This window comes from Oncorhynchus mykiss, chromosome 17 (genome assembly GCF_013265735.2).
Source record: "Oncorhynchus mykiss isolate Arlee chromosome 17, USDA_OmykA_1.1, whole genome shotgun sequence".
NCBI lineage: Eukaryota > Metazoa > Chordata > Actinopteri > Salmoniformes > Salmonidae > Oncorhynchus > Oncorhynchus mykiss.
This window is the reverse complement of record NC_048581.1, coordinates 42259517-42279566: the sequence shown is the minus strand read 5'-3', so window position 1 is coordinate 42279566 and position 20050 is coordinate 42259517. Positions and strand designations below refer to the sequence as shown.

General features: G+C 41.5%; 1 protein-coding gene across 3 annotated transcripts in view; it reads left to right on the top strand.

Annotated features, from left to right (window-relative positions):
• The first annotated feature begins 209 nt into the window (after positions 1 to 209).
• The window catches only part of LOC110493905 (TOX high mobility group box family member 2), a 142332-nt gene continuing 122491 nt past the window's right edge, over positions 210 to 20050 (top strand). For 2 of the 3 annotated variants that reach the window (XM_021568496.2, XM_021568497.2), the window contains exon 1: positions 210 to 858. In XM_021568496.2, coding sequence (XP_021424171.1) covers positions 754 to 858 — 105 coding nt within the window. In that variant the 5' untranslated portion in view covers positions 210 to 753. The remainder of the gene's footprint in view (positions 859 to 20050) is intronic. The other variant, XM_021568495.2, reaches the window with a different exon arrangement.

The window sequence follows — 20050 nt, the reverse complement described above, 5'->3', positions numbered from 1 at the left end:
TAAATTGGCCGTTAGGTAGGCTATCCGAATCGTCTGGCTATGTCTTCATAGCTACAGCATCTCCATAAACTCTGATTTCTCCGAACCGCAGTGGAACTGGATCGGTTGTCAATCAGCCTGATACTGTATCTCCCCTCCCCCTTCATCTTGCTCTTTCTCTTTTTCTCCCCCTATTCCCTCTGTTATCGGTAGAGGTCGCATGGCATTCGGTATGGAAAGAAGTAGTCGAACTATAACTCGAAGTGAACACATGGATAAACACTCCTACATGACAAAGCAGACAGGGAGTGAGCGCGCGACTGGAAAATAGAAACAGCCGAACGTTTTTGGGAGAACATAGAACTATTTGGGCTACATCTTTTGCATGCAGCGTTGATGCTGAGTTGCTGTAAACAATTTCAGTCAACGTTGGTTCATGTTTAGTTGCTGAAACATCTACGTTTTTTCCGCAAAGTGAACTTTGAGAGTATTTTTCCTGCTGCGAACACAAATATATGTATTTATCGATAGAGCATCATTGCAGAAGCTTGATAGCGTTGAAGTGAGAGCACCAGCGGATGTGAGGAGAGAGTGTTTTGAGAGAATCAACCCCTTTTTCTTTCAAGCCTTCTGTTTCTTTTTGTTTGGTAAAACAGTAGAGAGAGCGAGAGAGAGAGAAATAGGGAGAGAGAGAGATAGATATATAGATATATAGAGAGAGAGAGTCACAGGCATTGGCGCTGCTTTCATGCCGTCAGTCTTGCGGACCCTGAGATGGACGTGAGATTTTATCCAGCACCCCCTTCAAGCGTGGGCTCATGTACATTGCCAACTGATTCAAGTTGCCTGACCTCTTTGGACTATTATCACTGCAACAAGGTAATTACTGTTAAATACTCATTTGTAAGGCGATACATTTAGATTGATGTTGCATCTTTTTTTTCAGTTGCGCAAAATGTGTTGCATGCGGCTATACTACATTTATCAACCATGCATATTGACAAATGTTACTTCATCTGAAATATAGTATCATGATATGCATTCCATACAGCCTTCAAAGAACATTTCATAATTGAGACTAATGCATTTCCTGAAACTTTCCTGCGTCTTTGTAGCCTACTGCTCCGCAGTAACTATTTGGAAGTTGACATCATCGGAGATGTTACCCCAAAAGGTGTATTGCTATGAGCAAGTTGCGAAACCTTTCACTGTATATATAAATTGTAGGTAAAGGCGCGGTGCTGTAAAGTCCCATGCAGAAATGCGGTGCGTACGGTGCCTATCCTATCCAGCGCAAACGAATAGCTAAATTGTATTTGAATACGGACGTAATTGCTCACAGTTTTCAGGTTTACTTTCAACTGCTCATAATTCATGCAAAATTACGCCTAAGTTTTTCCCTGCGGAAGAACATTATTTTATTTCATGACCTTTTTTACACAATAGGTAATAACTGCATTCTCCACATGGTAAAAGTAACAATGACTAATTCATACCAAAGCCACTCTGCATAACACATTTACACATAATAAGAAATAATCAGAATAACCATCATGATACACAATGGGAATTCACTATGTTTAGGGTAGACTAGCCTATATGTCTTATAGCCAATGGTAGGCTACTGGTAACGCAATATGTGAACGCTTTGCCTACTATTATCCTTTTCGCATCTATTTATCCTTTATCTCACATATTCATAGGCTATATGTACATGGATGTATGATATCCATGACAAGTAATCATATTTGATTGAAGCAGAAATGGGAACTCTTCCTAATGAGTTTATTGCCCTTGGGATAAAAACTGCACCTGCTGGCAAAGTTTCTCTCAACAGTTACTGGGTGGAGGAAAGCTAAAAAACGAACAAAGCAATTGAAGCCAAACATTTATGAGACATTATTTTTATCCCACATTGTAAAATGCATGATTGGTTCGCCATGTGTGCGTTTGCGTCTATCCATATGTTCCATATTACGCATTCGCCTATACCGCATCGAGCTCACATAGGCACATTTTTTCCACAACATCTTGAACGTATTCCAAACATTCTTCCTCTTGTTTTTAGTCTAGATTCGAATTTATCGTGTGTACATTACTTACGTCCGCTTCCTTATTTGTTCCCTTTGCAAACAGTTATGCCAGCCTGAGAATTTCTAGCCTCGTACTATAGCCGACAGGACAGTGTTTTGCTCACAGAAAGAACTACCAGTTATAAAATACGATTGAGTATATGTTTATAAATGCCTTAATTTTGTAATTAGATTATACAATAATGTCACCAGAAGTAGCTCGCCATATTTTGAATTTAAAAAAGCATGAAGCTTATGTAGACAGCAGTGGCAATGATATTGTTTCGCAATACTGGTCCAGTTTGTCTATGAGCTCTGTTATTATCAGATTTCCCCAGTCAAACAGAAAGCATAATCAGATCTCAAAACTTAAAAAATATAAATAACTTTCCGTTTGGCCCAATGCTCTCCATTTATAGGCTACCGATGTTATATCATGTTTGATATTGAAGCAACTTATAGCACAAGTCTTCTTTATATAAACAACACCACGATAAAGTTTTGTTTATATTGAAGCCAGTGATGGCTCAGAGGCATCTGGATTTTGCTATCCATTATGTCCCGCACCAGTTGACAGTTGATCGAATCTGGCTGCCTGTCAATGCTGTGGTCAATGTAAAAGTTATGTAAACATTTTGTCAGCAAATACAAAGCTACGTGCTCCCAGATAGTGGATGATATGAATGAATTGTGTTTGCCTAGCATAAGGCTGTATCTGATAGCTATTCTTCTTAGCAATATAATGTTGTTTTTTAATCCGTTTGCACTGCCACACACTTGTAGTCCTTTAAGATCAAATGTGGATTGCCTTTCTATGATTTGGGCCCCATGATTCAATGAACTCTTGTTTGCACTCATTTTGCTATGTTGGGTAATAGGAGATGGGGTTAGGTTCCATGGAGAGCATCATAAAGCCTTGGCATTACTAAATTGACGCGTGTCCACACTGTACATTGTGACACACTATCTGTGCACTGTCACAGTGCACCTTAAGTGGCAAAACGAATATATATTTTTTTATGACAGTTCACGTTTGGATCAATCTTTTAACACTTATGAAACTGTAGATGTGTGCTGTCTATGAGACTACCATATGGGAGTGAGTTATCACAGGCATTTTAGTAATTGTATAGAATTGACCCTCCTAACTATGACTGATATAATGTCTTACAGTGTTGCAGCTGAACCGGAAGTGGCTATGGAAACCAGGCCATCCTGTATAAACAGCTTGTAGGCTACTTCCTGTGCTAGCTAACATGCTAACGTGCTAAAGTGAGGTGTCTGCATTCCTGCTGGTTTACTATAAACCAGGCCTCAGGTAAAATGGCAGCAATGTACAGATACACGTACAAGTCATAAACACCAAAAAGCCAAAATAGGGTTAATAATGTCAGGAATGTAAAGGATTTGTAAAATGTGTAAACTGAATCTGGATGTTTGGGTTTGTGATTGGTGCATTTCATGGATCTGGATCGACAAGCCATATCAAGGGCTCTGATGGGGGGCACATTGTCTCCTCCACAAATACATAATGGGGCGGTTTCCTGGACACTAGCAAGCTCAATGGGGAATCTCCACTGAAAATGCTTTTTAGTCCAGGATTAGGCCAACATCCCAAATATTTGAGTTTGAGGTGCATTCAATGATGCCATTTCTAAACAGCACAGATGCATGTATGTTTTTAGTGGAACAATGAATCTATTAAGTAGACCTACAGTAAAGGCCTTATCTAGTAACTCGTTAGACCCTATCCTGATCTCAATCTAGAACAACCCAAGCATTCTCTAGAAACCAGACAATAACATATGAACAATAGTATATTGCACGTTTTAAAAGGGAAAGGGGGATACCTAGTCAGTTGTACAACTGAATGCATTCATCTGAAGTAAAAGAGAACCAAATCTACAACATAGCAGTGTAGAGTCAAAAAGATAGGAGATACTTGCGACTAAATGCGACTATATGTATTCCCATCAATATGTATTCCCAACAACTCTCTGGGCCTATGCCTTTTCAAATCTCTCCAAGTTGCATTGTCTTGCATTGGCAGTGTCTCAGATGGCACCCTATTCCCTATATAGTACACTACTTTTGACTAAGGCCTATAGGGTCCCCCATAAGGCTCTGGTCAAAAGTAGTGCACTATATAGGGAATATGGTGCCATTTGGGATGCACACATTGTCACTGCACTTCGCCGTGAGTCATCCTCACTTTTAGCCCCAGATTCTCTCCTAATCTTTTTGAAGCCTCTCTGTATCTCTCCACCTCTCTCTCTCTTCTCCATGAGTGGGTGTATTGTTTGTTCAGTGTAGCTCCATACACTTGGCGCATACCAGCGCTAAAGGGACACTACTTCTTCACAAATGCATGTTTCGTTGAGAGACTATTTGTCAAATGTATTATGACTTGTGCATACCCCGAGGCAGACTCACTTCTGTGAAATGAAGTTGGATAGATTACTGTATCTAGCTAGCTGCTCCAATTTTCCCCAGATCCTCCTCCAACATCAATGTGTCAGAAAGGGGACTCGGATATATAATTAGATGGGTTGGATTGGAAATTCAGTGGCGGCGATGTAGTGTACTGTACATATTTGCACTACGTAAGTACAGTGTGTACAAAAGTATACGGACAAAGGTTTTGTGGCTCTGTTAGTCGTAACACTCTCTGGTGGTGGTGTGTGTGTGTGTGTGTGTGTGTGTGTGTGTCATGCATTTCTAATTGGTGTTATGCCTCGAGGCAAGATCTATGGAGCATATGATTTAATGGGAGTAAGCCTCAGGTGTACAAATTTTCCAGTGTTTCCTCCATACACCATATATAATGTACACTCTGAAGTCCACACAGTAAGAACTGCCCTGATTAAGGCCGACTTCCTCAATCCCAATTAGCCACCACAAGGTACTCAATGCTATTTGAGTATCGTTTAACTACTTTTTACAAATATGGCAGATACAAAACTATACATAACCCCTATTATCGTTTGGGACATTCCAATTTCACCCATATCTACATAATACAATTGTTGATGGAATAGTCCAAAATATGACCACAGTGGGGGGTGGTCTTTCTCATGTTTAATCTCACAGAATGTCTTATTTCTTCCCCTTCTCTTGTAACGTGACCTTAATGGAAATAGAAAATAAATTGTTATTCTAGCATTACCACCTTCTGTACACAGAAAAGTGAATTAAGTGGAAGTAAGCGGCCTTGGGTGTTTTACCGCTCATTCATACATTTTGCTGACTGGCGAATCCGAGCAAGAACTACTATTCTCCCTGGAAAAGCGTTAACCCATGCATACTGTAACTGAAGGAATGCCAGGCAGAATAGCACACACAAAAATAATTCTGTAGCTCCACTGACACTGGTAGTACTCCTACAGGCCACCGTACATCAAAATCAACCAAAACCACCTCAAACTAAAATATTGTAAAATGAAAAAAGTACAGATACATTTGGGGGTAGTTCGTACAGTAGGCTATTCGCTGGATGTACTATATTCGAATCGTTCATGTTCTGTACTAGTTGAATGGTTGTCACCGCTTCCTGATATTAATCAGGCGCTCCTCCAATGTGCCCGAGCATCTCTTTATTTACGTTGCCGGCAGTGGCAATGTCAAAAGGTTATGGGGGGGGGGGGGGGGAATCAGGTAGCCTGGAGCAGATTATATCTCTGAGTTAATGATAAGTACAGAGCCATTCTCTGGGGAAGCTGAGCTGAAATTGCCTTCCACACAGTGCCTACACCATTACCTCGGAAAATGATTTCTAGCCAGCCTCCCCTCGTCGTTGTGGTATGACTTATTTATTCAAAACACGACAACAAATAACAACAAGGAGCAACGGGGAACTGCGATCAGTTTCATATTTTTTTCTTTTTTTAATGTAATGCATTTTAAGCGAGTCAATCATATTTTTGGACGAGAGAAAAGTAGCAGTTACGGAGGAGAGATGGTTACGTCAACGTGCTTCTCATATCTTTCACATCATTTGAACGGGCAAAAAAAGAAGACATCTAAAAAGAACAAACCTGCCTTTATTTCGATGCCGTGCCAGTGTTAACCTAATTGATAGCTGTCCTGCTTTCATATAGGCCTACCTGGCATATTACTAGTCACAGACAGTGGCTGTGACTGTGACTAGGCCATTTACTGTGGAAGGTTGCTGGCTCTATAAACAATAGGAAAGGGATCCAGTAATGCCTGCAGTCAATAAGAATCGGGTCCTAAGGGATTGAGCCTGGACTCCAGTTTAACCTGCCGAAGAAAGAGCCACACAGACACAATGCCAAGGCCTACGGTGCTGCAGCCTGCAATCCCACAGCTCTCCATGCTTTAGCCCTGACTAGAAGCATTAGTGTCATGGCATCACTATTTGAAGCATTGGCAGTTTGCAAAGTTTAATGTAATAAATGTCTCAAAATAGGTAGAATAGTTTTAGTTTATCACCTGCATCCAAATTAGATTCATACCCGTTTGCTTTTGGTAATTGAGTAAAACATATCCGTGTATTGTATTCTGTGATTGCTACACAATACTCTTGTTATATCAATAGCTTTAGCCACTTTATATGTACATAAAGTGTACTATTCATTAATTGGGATTAATTACAATTCAAGATGTAACGCATTAAGACACATTTGCATAGATCATTTAAATCATTTGCATGCATAATCATCACAGCTCCGCTGCACAGTAAGTGAATCATAGTCACATTCTGTAATGACAGAAGAAATTAAAGCTCTACATGGTGATTTGTGTTGGACCCCCCTGTATGCTTGCCCCTCGCAAAGTCATATTAACTCTCATTTTTGTCATTGCTGTTGAAGCACACACAGTGTAGTGCCGACCTCCCGCCCCTTGATCTAAAGATCTCCTGTTCCTGATGTGTGTGTGTGGGGGGGGGGTCCTTCCAAGGTGCACCATGGAGCAAAGATATGCTAGGCAGGATGCTAGACACTTTAGTGCATGCAGACAGTATCGTCGGTGGAGAAGGAGAGAGAGTGTTGAGGTTGATTTGATTTTAGCTGCCGGTGATGGGCAGGAGGTATGTTTGTAAATTAATTTGATCAAGCTATTTAGCCTATTGATTTCTTCTGATTAATAAATAAACAAACATGTTTTGTTGTTCCTCAGTAATACTAGCCACCTAGCAATTGTATGAAGTTGGCTTTAGCTAGACAGCTAGCTAATCTCCCAATCTCCCAACCTCATAACTAGCAACCAAGCCATTTCAGGCTACCAATCAAGTTAGAGTAGCTTGTCTAACTATCTTAGCCGGCATGCCTGCTGGCAAGGTTGCTAGACTTTAGAAAAGCAAGCAATTACTAAATGTACTGAATAGGACTCACATTCCTTTCAATACTTTACCCAGATTTTAGCGGAGATGCAGATAAGCATATTTAGGGTTATGATACAATACCAGTGTGGCAGTTGTACTAAACTCCTAAGGCATAACAGTTCTTAAGGAATCAATGTGCATCTGTGGCGCAGAAGGGCCAAGCCTAGCCAGCAGGGCCAAGCTTAGTCAGCAGGACCAAGCCTAGCCAGCAGGGCCAAGCTTAGTCAGCAGGGCCAAGCTTAGTCAGCAGGGCCAAGCTTAGTCAGAAGGGCCAAGCTTAGTCAGAAGGGCCAAGCTTAGTCAGCAGGGCCAAGCTTAGTCAGAAGGGCCAAGCTTAGTCAGAAGGGCCAAGCTTAGTCAGCAGGGCCAAGCTTAGTCAGCAGGGCCAAGCTTAGTCAGAATCGCCAAGCTTAGTCAGCAGGGCCAAGCCTAGCCAGCAGGGCCAAGCTTAGTCAGAAGGGCCAAGCTTAGTCATCAGGGCCAAGCTTAGTCAGCAGGGCCAAGCTTAGCCAACTCTGCTGCCGCAGTGCACCTCCGCAACACAACCACTGCTTCCGTGTCTCCCGCCGTGCCGCCAGGGGCACCGCCAACACTGCACGTCACCACCGTGCCACCAGGGGCACCGCCAATGCTGCAGTCCCTCGTAATGCCTCCAGGGGCACAGCCAACACTGCAGCACAGAGTTTCTAAACCCAGAGGCGCAAGATTGCGAGACTTTCGGGAACGCTTGTGAAACAGAGCAAACAGACCAGGCCGAGGTTTTGGGTTTAAGAAGTCAATGAGACAGGTGAAAAATTCTTCCTTAGTTGTTCATTTTCTCGAAATCTAAATCCACAGCCTAGATTCGAGCCAATGTCTTAAGTAGTTGAAAATTGTATTATTCCAACCTTGTGAAAGTCACAAAGGATTTAATTAGCCTTTTCTTAAATAAAAACCTCTTTGTTTGGACTGCACTCCTGGCACCTCTTTTTTTACATTTGAGTCATTGCCTAGACCCCCTAGACCAGTGGTCACCAACATTTCCTGAGTCAAGATCACTTTCTGAGTGGAAATGCAAGCCGAGATCTACCGCTCAGGATAAAAAATAAATAAATGTAAGCCTATACATCGTTAACCAATTTAAAACAGTTCTGTAGCAATGAGATTTGTGCAGTAGGCTATAGGCACAATAGATTATGACTGCTTACTGGCTATACTTGAATTGCCCTGCCAATGTTGTTCTTCTCAGACCATTTTGAAAATTGTATTTAAATGTTTTACAATGCCTTCAGAAAGTTTTCAGCTCCTTGACTTTTCCCACATTTTGTTGAATTTAAAAATGATTACATTTAGATTTTGTCACTGGCCTACATACAATATCCCATAATGTCAAAATGGGAAGAGGTTGTTGCAAAAAAAACATGATTAATTAAAAATGAAAAGCTGAAATGTCTTGAGTGAGTAATTATTTAACCCCTTTGTTATGGCAAGCTTAAATAAGTTCAGGAGTAAACATTTGCCTTAAAAAGCCACATAATAAATTGCATCGACTAACTCTGATTTCAATAATAGTGTTTAACATGATTTTTGAATGACTACCTCATCTCTGTACCCCACATATACAATTATCCGTAAGGTCCCTCAGTCAAGCAGTACATTTTAAACACAGATTCAACCACAAAGACCAGGGAGGTTTTCCAATGCCTTGCAAAGAAGGTCACATATTGGTAGATGGGTAAAAAAAAGGACATTGAATATACCTTTGAACATGGTGAAGTTATTAATTACACTTTGGATGGTATATCAATACACCCAGTCACTACAAAGATACAGGCATATTTTCTAACTCAGTTGCCGAAGAGGAAGGAAACCTCTCAGGGATTTCACCATGAAGCCAATGGTGACTTTATTAACCATTACTGTAATGGCTGTGATACAGTAGGATAAAACTGAGGATGGATCAACAACATAGTAGTAACTCCACAATAAGAAACTAACTTACAGAGTGAAAAGAAGGAAGCCTGTACAAAATAAAAATATTCCAAAACATGCATCCTGTTTGCAACAAGGCACTAAAGTAATACTGCAAAAAATGTGGCAAAGCAATTCACTTTTTGTCCTGAATACAACGTGTTATGTTTGGGGCAAATCCAATACAACACATTACTGATTAGCACTCTCCATATTTTCAAGACTAGTGGTGGCTGCATCATGTTATCGGTATGCTTGTAATCAATAAAAAAACTAACAGAAAGCAGCTAAGCACAGGTAAAATCCAAGAAGAAAACCTGGTTCAGTTTTTGAAAATAATAATATGCAAATGTTGGACAATCCAGGTCTGGAAAGCTCTTAGAGACTTACCCAGAAATACTCACAGCTGTAATCGCTGCCAAAGGTTATTATAAAAAAGTATTGACTCAGGGGTTTGTGAATACATATGTAAATTAGATATTTCTGTATTTAATTTCCTGAAATGTTGCAAACATTTCCAAAAACATGTTTTCACTTTGTTATTATGTGGTATTATTGTGTGTAGATGGGTGAGAACACAACAAACACAACACAACAAAATACATCAAGAGGTATGTTGTCTCTACCGAGAAAAGGAGACACAGTCTTCCAGCTGATGGCGAAATTGAAGTCGCACTGCATTATTTCTGCCTCATGCGCCAATTCATTTTGTTACTCCTATGACCAGAGAAAGTTAAATATTCCTCTATATTAAAAACGGTGCATGCACAGTGATCTGAGCTATCTGATTGGTCAGCGGTAGGCTTATATGTGCACTTGATTTGCTCTAGGTCTGCCGGGTAGGCGGAGTTCTACCTTCAAACATGAAATGGTTTTCTGCCAAACAGTGCTAAACAAAAAAGAAGCCAATTCACCAGGTAAAGAGGTATGCTTAATATGCTTACTAAAATTGACAGAATTAGGCAGAATTATTATGGCTCTAGATTGCAGGAAAAAGCTGTTTCAGGTGTATGAAAAATACTAAATGTACGAACTTGCAGAGGGGGATAAGCCTCCTGTCGGACTCCCCCCCATCATCCACATGTACTTCGTTCCCCCTCTACATTACGATGGCCCTGGGGGGGAACTTTATTTTTCAGCCACCGTGTCAGTAATGTCTCTCAGCGATATGGAAACCAAAATTAGCCTTGCCAACAGATGTGTTCCAACACAGATAGTGACTTGAAAGACAAACATTTATTGTTTTACTGCACTTCGTGTGATTCAAACTAGAGGTCTTCACGAATCCACAGTGGGTCCAGATCCAGAATCCTAAATAATGTCTGGGTCGGATCTGATATGATTGTCACCGTTCTAGGGTTTTAACTGGCTTTTCCGAAAGGGCCCTTACAGTTTCGAACGCGACTGCTGCAGTAGAGAGAGAGATACATATGATAATTTATGCTGCTGCTCTTGCCTTTCACGAGAGTGGAGCGTGTTGTGTGTAGCTTGTTGTTGGCCCATCATAAGTCATATAAGCGGTAATAGGCTACAGTCATTGGGCCTCGCTCCATGTGTGGCAAAAGTTAGGAGATCTCTAATCACAGGAGGCTGCTGAGGGGAGGACGGCTCATAATAATGGCCAGAACAGAGTGAGTGGAATGGATGTATTTGATACCATTCCACTTATGGAAGATTAAATTAAAGTGACGGAAAATAAATTAAAAGTTAAAGGAGAAGGATAGGCTACAACAACCAAGAGCCATCAGGTAGGCAGGCTGCTACTTTATATTCTGTTATTTGTAACTGTAGGAAGAGAGAGCGCTTGCACTGCAGAATCAGTTAGCAGAAGCTAATTAGCTTCTCCTGGTTTGTTGCAGTCCAAGACAGGTACTATGTAATCATACTGGATGATAAATAACCTAGTTATGGCAGATATTAGTCTACTTATAGCTTTGAGTCGGCTTGGTTGGTTGCTGTCCCTCCCTCTCTCCTTCCTGCTTCCCATGTCACTCGCTCACAGTACAGCCCCTCCCAAGCCTGCTAGAGCGGTACCCCTCTCCCTCCTTTCATGCTTTATCAGCTGCTCCGGTTAATAAACCAGGTCTATAAGGATCAGGTCTAGTTGTCCTCGGGTCTGTTCGGAACGGGCCTCTATATTTAAAACAAACATTTATTCATATCGGATCCAGGTGGGAAAGCCCCAATTCCATTTTGGAACAGGTCCAATGTTTTGGACCTGTGAAGACCTCTAGTTCAAACCCAAACTGCATGAAATGCTGATTGATGGATCTGACTAAAAAGAAGAGAGAAAAAAGTGAGTGAATAAGAGGTGAGAATCTGTTCTGTGCGACTTGACTGTTTCCTCACTCACTTGAATTGAGAAGGGGGAAAACCCTGACCGTGTTTCACTGCAAGAGACATTCACAGGTTCAGCCCTTTGCTGTTAGCACACCTAGCTACCATTCGAGAACACAAACCTTTCTCTAACAATGTTTGAAATCCCTCTCAGTTTTTTGGCAAAATGTTTGCTCGGGCAAATGCAACGTTCATGCAACCTACATCATAAACATGATGATATCTTAATATTTTGATATCTTTACTTAAGTTGGTTTTTCAACAACAATCCAAATATAGCCCGGAGTAACATAACAGTGAAAGCATACTGAGCATACTGTGTGTGTGAGGTGTTGACCTATTTCATTGCCTCGGATTTCTCACCTGTCCTAGAATGCAATTAGCACGCTTTATTCAAGACACAGCCCAACTAACAAAGGAACACATTAGTATATCATACGTGCCAGACAGTGCTTGTCAACACTCCGACACACCACTCAGCGTAACACCTCCGGATTCCAACCTATTTCACATAATGTTCTAGGACAGGAAGAATACAGTGTCTCGCCTATAGTCTCATAGTTGCATTTTCTGAAAGGTTGAATGGCTGGTGGTTGGTGATTGGTGATTGCTTGCTACAGGCAGGAAATGAAACATTGAAAGAGAGGGAAGAAGGGGGGAAAAACAGTTCTTGGAGACTTGACAGGTCATAGTGTGGAAAGTTTGACATGGTCTGGACGTGGCTGATACTGTATCTCTGGTGATTATCGGGACGTTTCAGAGTGACGGAGCTAAAATAGTTATTAGTTCAGTCTGGTGATAAGAAAGCGAGGCCTCCGACAAAGGCTGCATCCCAAATTGCAACCCATTTCCAATATAGTGTACTATGGGCTCTGGTCAAAAGTAATGCACTATATAGGAAATAGAGTGCCATTTGGGACACAAACCCAATTCCAGGGCCAAACGATGAGGCAAGAATTTGCAGCAAACTCGACAAGTGTTATCTGCTCTTATAAGACCAAGACCCGTCTCCTCTGTGGTAAGATTTTATTAGCAGGTAGGCTACAAGCAACAGCTGATACTGACCAGATTTCTCTCCAAAGATTTTCATTATGTTACTGTATACCTGTCTTTGCAAGTGGAGGCCGCAGTTTGTGCTCTTTTTAACGTCTTACCACACACATCTTACCACACTTACCACACTCACTTCTTCCAATATCAATGTGCATTTTCTTGGAAAGTCCGAGCGATTCCAGTGATCCCAGATTCCATAGGATAAATGTGTAGAAAAGCGATAAACAAACTGTCGGCGGAGTGGAAAAAATGCAGCTGTCGGGTGTATTAAGAGTGGGTCGGCGAGGCTGGGCAAACACGAACAGTTGTCTTAGCTTCCTGTGGCATGTCCTGTGCAAACACACAGTGGAGATGGCTGGCTTGGGGCCGGGCTTTACTAAGTGCCTTTGGGCCTGGCTGAGTACACACACGGACCCTTCCAGAATCCTACGCCCTTCTCCCCGCCCCACCCCCTTCTTGCACGGCCATTGGCCACTCCTCAGTATTCAGACACCTTTTTCCACATTTTGTTACATTACAGCCTTATTCTAAAATCTATGAAATTGTTTTTACCCTCTTCAATCTACACACAATACCCCATAATGACAAAGAAAAAAATGTATCTAAATTTTTGCAGATATATTAAAAATAAAAACTGAAATAACACATTTACATAAGTATTCAGACCCTTTACTCAGGAGTTTGTTGAAGTACCTTTGGCAGCGATTACAGCCTAGAGTCTTCTTGGGTATGACGCTACAAACTTGGCACACCTGTATTTGGGAAGTTTCTCCCAATCGTCTCTGCAGATCCTCTCAAGATGTTGCAGGTTGGATGGGGAGCGTTGCTGCACAGCAATTGTCAGGTCTCTCCAGAGATGTTCGATCAGGTTCAAGTCCGGGCTCTGGCTGGGCTGCTCAAGGACATTCAAAGACTTGTCCCGAAGCAACTCCTGCGTTGTTTTCGATGTGTGCTTAGGGTCGTTGTCCTGTTGGAAGGTGAACCTTCGACCCAGTCTGAGGTCCTGAGCCCTCTGGAGCAGGTTTTCATCAAGGATCTCTCTGTACTTTGCTCTGTTAATTTTTCCCTCGATCCAAACTAGTCTCCCAGTCCCTGCCGCTGAAAAACATCTCCACAACATGATGCTGCCACCACCATGCTTCACCATAGGGATGGTGCAAGGTTTCCTCCAGACGCATTCAGGCCAAAGAGTTCAATCTTGGTTTCATCAGACCAGAGAATCTTGTTTCTCAAAGTCTGAGAGTCCTTTAGGTGCCTTTTGGCAAACTCCAAGTGGGCTGTCATGTTCCTTTTACTGAGGAGTGACTTCCGTCTGGCCTCTCTACCATAAAGACCTGATTGGTGGAGTGCTGCAGAGTTGGTTTTCCTTCTGGCAGGTTCTCCCATCTCCACAGAGGAACTCTAGAGCTCTGCTAAATTGACCATCGGGTTCTTGGTCACCTCTCTGACCAAGGCCCTTCTCCTCAGATTGCTCAGTTTGGCTGGGCGGCCAGCTCTAGGAAGTGTCTTGGTGGTTCCAAACTTTTTCCATTTAAGAATGATGGAGGCCACTGTGTTTTGAGGGACCTTCAATGCTGCAGAAATGTTTTGGTACCCTTCCCCAGATTTGCTCCGACACAATGCTGTCTCAGAGCTCCTTGGACAATTCCTTTGACCTAATGTCTTGGTTTTTGCTCTATATATATATGCTGAATTAAGCTTTTCTGATAAAGGATAGTTCTGTATAAACTATAATCAATAGTACAGTCCGTTGTCATAAAGATTATAAATGCTTCTAAGAGTTCTGTAAGCCTTCTAGTAGTAGTCAGGCATTATATTTATGCCATAGGTCTTGTGATCTCTATCTCAAGTTTCAATTGCTACAGATTTGTTTTTAAATCAGTAAGGAACAATGAGATGTATTGCTAATGTCACTGTGTCGGGGCTCTCTGTGTTCCCCATGCTGTGACTTAAGACTGCTCAATAAGCCAGGGGCCACATCGGTTTGGTCCTCTGCCACGTCTCCATGTCTAGTGTATGGTTTTCCTGCCTGTGTATCACTCACACGGCTACTGTTCCTTCAGACATGCTTAGGTTAAGGTAAAACTTGCATATTTTGGTTTGTTGAAATGTTGCTGTCTTTATTATTTTGTCTCTCCCAGAAATGCTATATATTGAGTTGATATTGCTCCTGCTTCTGCTTTTTGTCTCCTACTATTGCTGATTGGAATGTGATGTGTCGGTGTAGCCGAGATGGGAGTGTGTTCAAAATGCAAACAGGGGCATTGCTTTCTCGTCGCCGGTTTCACTTCATCTTTTAAACAAAGGCATTGACATTTGGCTCTGCTTTCTGAGAATTGCGCTCTGACAGATTGTATATGCGTGTGGGTAGCTGTTCATAATGCAGGCACTAAAAGTTGGCCGTCAGAACTGGGTTTTTGCCCTGCCGAAACACTATGTAAATGTGCTTATTTAAAGGCATCTTTATTGTGTCATCTAGAATCTAGATGGTTAGTAAAAGCGGCTCCTTTTGCTATCTGTAAGCCTACTTTTCCTCAGGACTTTACCCAGAATCAATTACGAAGATTGGCTAAGTCAATTCAGTGTCTTGTTTTCTTTGCACCCCGTTGCTCACAGGAAATAATTACACCCCGTTCAAATACGAGTCGGTGTGAAAACGGCTCGAGGGTCACCGATATTATGCCGGATACTTCAATTGCCTTAGGACCCGATGTTGAGCTGCGCATAGCCGTCCGCTCAACTGCCTGTGAATGTTATATGCCCTGCGATGCCATAATTGCCTATTTGTAGAAGGGAGGGAATCTGAGGTTACAGTTTGACTTAGCAGTTAAGAATAGTCGGAGGGATTATTAACGCTTTGCAAGGAAGCTCATTTAAACATTCCTTTGATGTTTCATCAGGGAGATCAGATCAATCGGAACTCTTATCCCACTATATGGGTCAGCAATGATGGAAATGATGAATGCACTGGCAGATGAAGCACCGAGAGGAGTATTTTGACGAGTGAATTTAGGTTATTTTGTATTTGTCAATGGGGGTCAGTGTGAGTGGTGTGAGTGATTACAGTAATTCCTTTCACAGCTCGGCTGTATAAAAACTTGACCTCCCTGGCTCCTTAAGCTGTAGTTTCTCCCCACCTGAAATCTTCTCTGATAGAACCCAAAGGACTCAGATGAGAATAAATTGAAATGTTTGCTTTTTTTGGATGTGGCCCCCAACTCTGTACAAACTGCACCTAATGAAATAGCAGTAACATATTGTCAGGTTTTCACTGACACCGGCCTCTCTCAATCAGGTGGGTTTTTGGCAGGCGATGTCTGTTCCCTGGGTGCGACACTTTAATACTATGTTAATTGAGTTCAAAGGAAGCTTAATCAGAACATTCTAATGGAGTTACAAATTCGCTAAAACTGCTCTATTGGACTCCGATCGATGACTTGTTCACTTTTTGCTGCTATGCATAACTGTGGGAATGGGTGAATTATTTAAATTGCTCACAAAAAAGTCAAGGACGTTATTGACATGAAGAGAAGTACAGCATAGGTTAGGTTAGTATGTAGCTGAGCTTGTGTGCATTTGGAATGTCATTAAATGGGTTTGGCCACGCGCCAACACGCTACTATTTTCTCCTCATTTCAAATACTACGCTCTTAAAATACCTTAAGGGAAAAGGCAGTTGAATATTTGTAATACAGCCTGCATCGTGCACTTTCAATGAGTTTCAAGATGAGTTATCCTCCGCGGTCTCCCCTTTGACATTTCAGAGGTATGCAACTTTTGAAGCATGGATTTACTGTAATCTATTTTTCATTTTCTTCTTCTATTATTGATGTGTGTTTGAGTTATACACTGTAAATGGAGTTATTTTATTTTGCCACGCCATATCGTAAATTGCGAGGCCATGTTGCAAAAATATACCTTTGTTATAATTTGTATATATTGTTGCATGTAAATCCTAGTAACCCATACTAGAATACTCGTAATAATTGTTTTCCAAATCATTTATCCACTCTAGGCCCCCCAACCCCCTGACAAACAAGCCACTGTCGTGGGATTGTTAGCTCATCGCTCTCATTCTGTCTCACTTCAGCATGTTGGTCTGGCATCAGCAAAATCGTCAGGAAACTTCAAAGTTGCAGAGGAAATGGGGAGGGAGGTTTTGCCTGGCCACTGTGCCCAGGTTAATTAGGCCACATTGTTGACAAAAAAGGCAGATGCTGCTGACAATGCGGCCATCGTCGTCGAGGCAGAGGACAAGCATGTGTAGCCTATGTATCTGACGCTGTCTGGTCAAAAAGAGTATGGCATGTCATAGTCTTTTTGACCATACAGCATCAGATAGATGGGCTACTTATCCACTGAACACAAATATGCAACATGCAACAATTTCAAAGATTTTACTGTTACAGTTCGTATGAGGAAATCAGTCAATTTAAATAAATTCATGAGGCACTAATCTATGGATTTCACAAGATTGGGTATACAGGTACATTGAAAACAGGTTGGAGCATGAATCAGAATCAGAAAACCAGTCAGTATCTGGTGTGACCACCATTTGCCTCATACAGCAGGACACATCTCCTTCGCATAGAGTTGATCAGGCTGTTGATTGTGGCCTGTGGAATGTTCCGCTCCTCTTCAATGGCTTTGCGTAGTTGCTGGATATTGGCGGGAACTGGAACATGCTGGCGTACACGTCGATCCAGAGCATCCCAAACATGCTCAATGGGTGACATGCCTGGTGAGTATGCAGGCCATGGAAGAACTGGGATATTTTCAGATTCCATGAATTGTGTACAGATCTTTGCAACAAGGTGCACCTGTGTAATGATCATGCTGTTTAATCAGCTTCTTGATATGCCACACCTGTCTGGTGGATGGATTATATTGGCAAAGGATAAATGCTCACTAATAGGGATGTAAGCAAATTTGTGCACAACATTTGAGAGAAACAAGCTTTTTGTGCATATGGAACATTTCTGGGATCCTTTATTTCAAGCTCATGAAACATGGGACCAACACTTTACATGTTGCGTTTCGATCGTTGTTCAGTATTCTAAGACAGATGGGAGTTGTTTCACTCGCTCGGATGCTATCGCTGGTGAGATCGTTTCAGCCACAGAGCACTCTTTGGATGCTGGAATTGTTTTGGATGAACATGTGAAGGTAACCTAGTTTTTAAAATGATTTGTTTGACAAGCAGATGATGAAAACATCATGACTGGTTGTGTTCGTGGCACATTAAAAGGTAATACATCTTTATTGACTGGCCTCGGCCTGGGGCCTCCAAATGACTGAATCCGCCCCTGACGCTTTAATATTATTTTAATTGAGTTCAAAGGAAGCTAATCAGAACATTCTATTGGACTCCGATCGACGACTGGTTCGTTTCTCCTGTTCACTTTTTGCTGCTATGCATAACTGTGGGAGTCAGTGAATTATTTAAATTACTTACAAAAAGTCAAGGACGTTATTGACATGAAGAGAAGTACAGCATAGGTTAGTTGGTATGTAGCTGAGCTTGTGTGCATTTGGAATGTCATTAAATGGGTTTGGCCACGCGCCAACACGAAACAATTTTCTCCTCATTTCAAATACTACGCTGTTAAAATACTGTACCTTAAGGGAAAAGGCAGTTGAATATTTGTAATACAGCCTCCATCGTGCACTTTCAATGAGTTTCAAGATGAGTTATCCTCCGCGGTCTCCCCTTTGACATTTCAGAGGTATGCAACTTTTGAAGCACGGATTTACTGTAATCTATTTTTTTGGGGGCATTTATTTCTACTATTGATGTGTGGTTGAGTTATAAACTGTAAATGGAGTTCTCAGCATTTTCTTTTGCCATGCCATATACAGTTACTCTAGCTGTCAGTGCTAGCATACTGCAGTTAGCGCCCTCTGCTAACAAAGTAGTTCATGCAGCATGCTAATAAACGGACCAAAATGGCAACTTGAACCACGTCATTTCAAAGTAAAGATAAACTGCATGACAAAAACTCTGCAAAACTGCATGACTAACTCGGTCACTCAATCAAAAGTATAGCCCTCGCTTAACAAGAAGACTATGGCCATATCTATAGAATGTCTAGAACTCAACCATGTTCTTAACAAGAAGACTACGGCCATATCTATAGAATGTCTAGAACTCAACCATGTTCTTAACAAGAAGACTACGGCCATATCTATAGAATGTCTAGAACTCAACCATGTTCTTAACAAGAAGACTACGGCCATATCTATAGAATGTCTAGAACTCAACCATGTTCTTAACAAGAACACCAATGGCCAAGAGGGGAGAATAGTGCAGTCCGAAAGGTACAACTATACGGTCGGTATAAACCACGAGCAAGTGCAATATACTGCAGGCCATTAACACCAGTGCAAAACTCATTAACTGCAAGTGTAAGATGGAGCTCTTCCAGAATGAAGATAGACATATTTAAATTGACAGTCGGGATATACAGTATGCGTTTTTAGAAAGGACAATGGCATCGTTTCTTCATTTGATCTGAACTTAAAGCGAACAAAAACATCGCTTCAGATATATGTCGAAAATATTTCCTTGTGGTTTTGTGGCTATTTTGATCCCAGAGGCCTCTTTACAAGCGTTTCTATAATTTCGAGGCCATGACCAAAATAGCACCTGCAATACAAGGCACTTTGTGGCGTGAAAATGGCCTCATAATGGCATTAAAAGGAACTGAGAGGCCCCGTAGATTCATTTTCACAAACGTGTGAGATACAGAGTGTGTTTTTGTTGTTCAGAAGAAACATGTTAAAATCACCTCGGATCAGCTAATATACAATCTGCAAATGGATCAAGTCTAGCCATTCAATCCAAATCTCCCAGCATGCAGCAATAATAGCTTTTCTTTGTACATGTCCTGTCAAATCAACTTATACTCCTCCAGTGATATTTTAATGTTAGTCACTGAGTTGTCGGCAGAGAAAATATGACTCCTCTATGTTACTGAGTGATTACATCATCAGAGAGTACATGGGATATACATCAGGCAGAGTAATTCCATCATTAAGCTACAGCTCTCTGCAAAACTCATATTGAACCGAACCCAAGGAGTAGGCTACATGAAGGTTGAGGGTGGAACAAATAACTGGTTGACTCTCCTATTTCAAAAGTTTTCTGAATATTTTTTTCATCCATGGTGCATCGGCAATTTCCCACACTTCCAATTCCAACGTGTTTGCTTATCTTTTTGTAGCCGTTAGCCAACACGCTTCTGTTATATCATTAATTAGAAGAAAACATTTCTTCGACGCTGCAGCTAACATACAGCTGAATTGGAGAGCCATT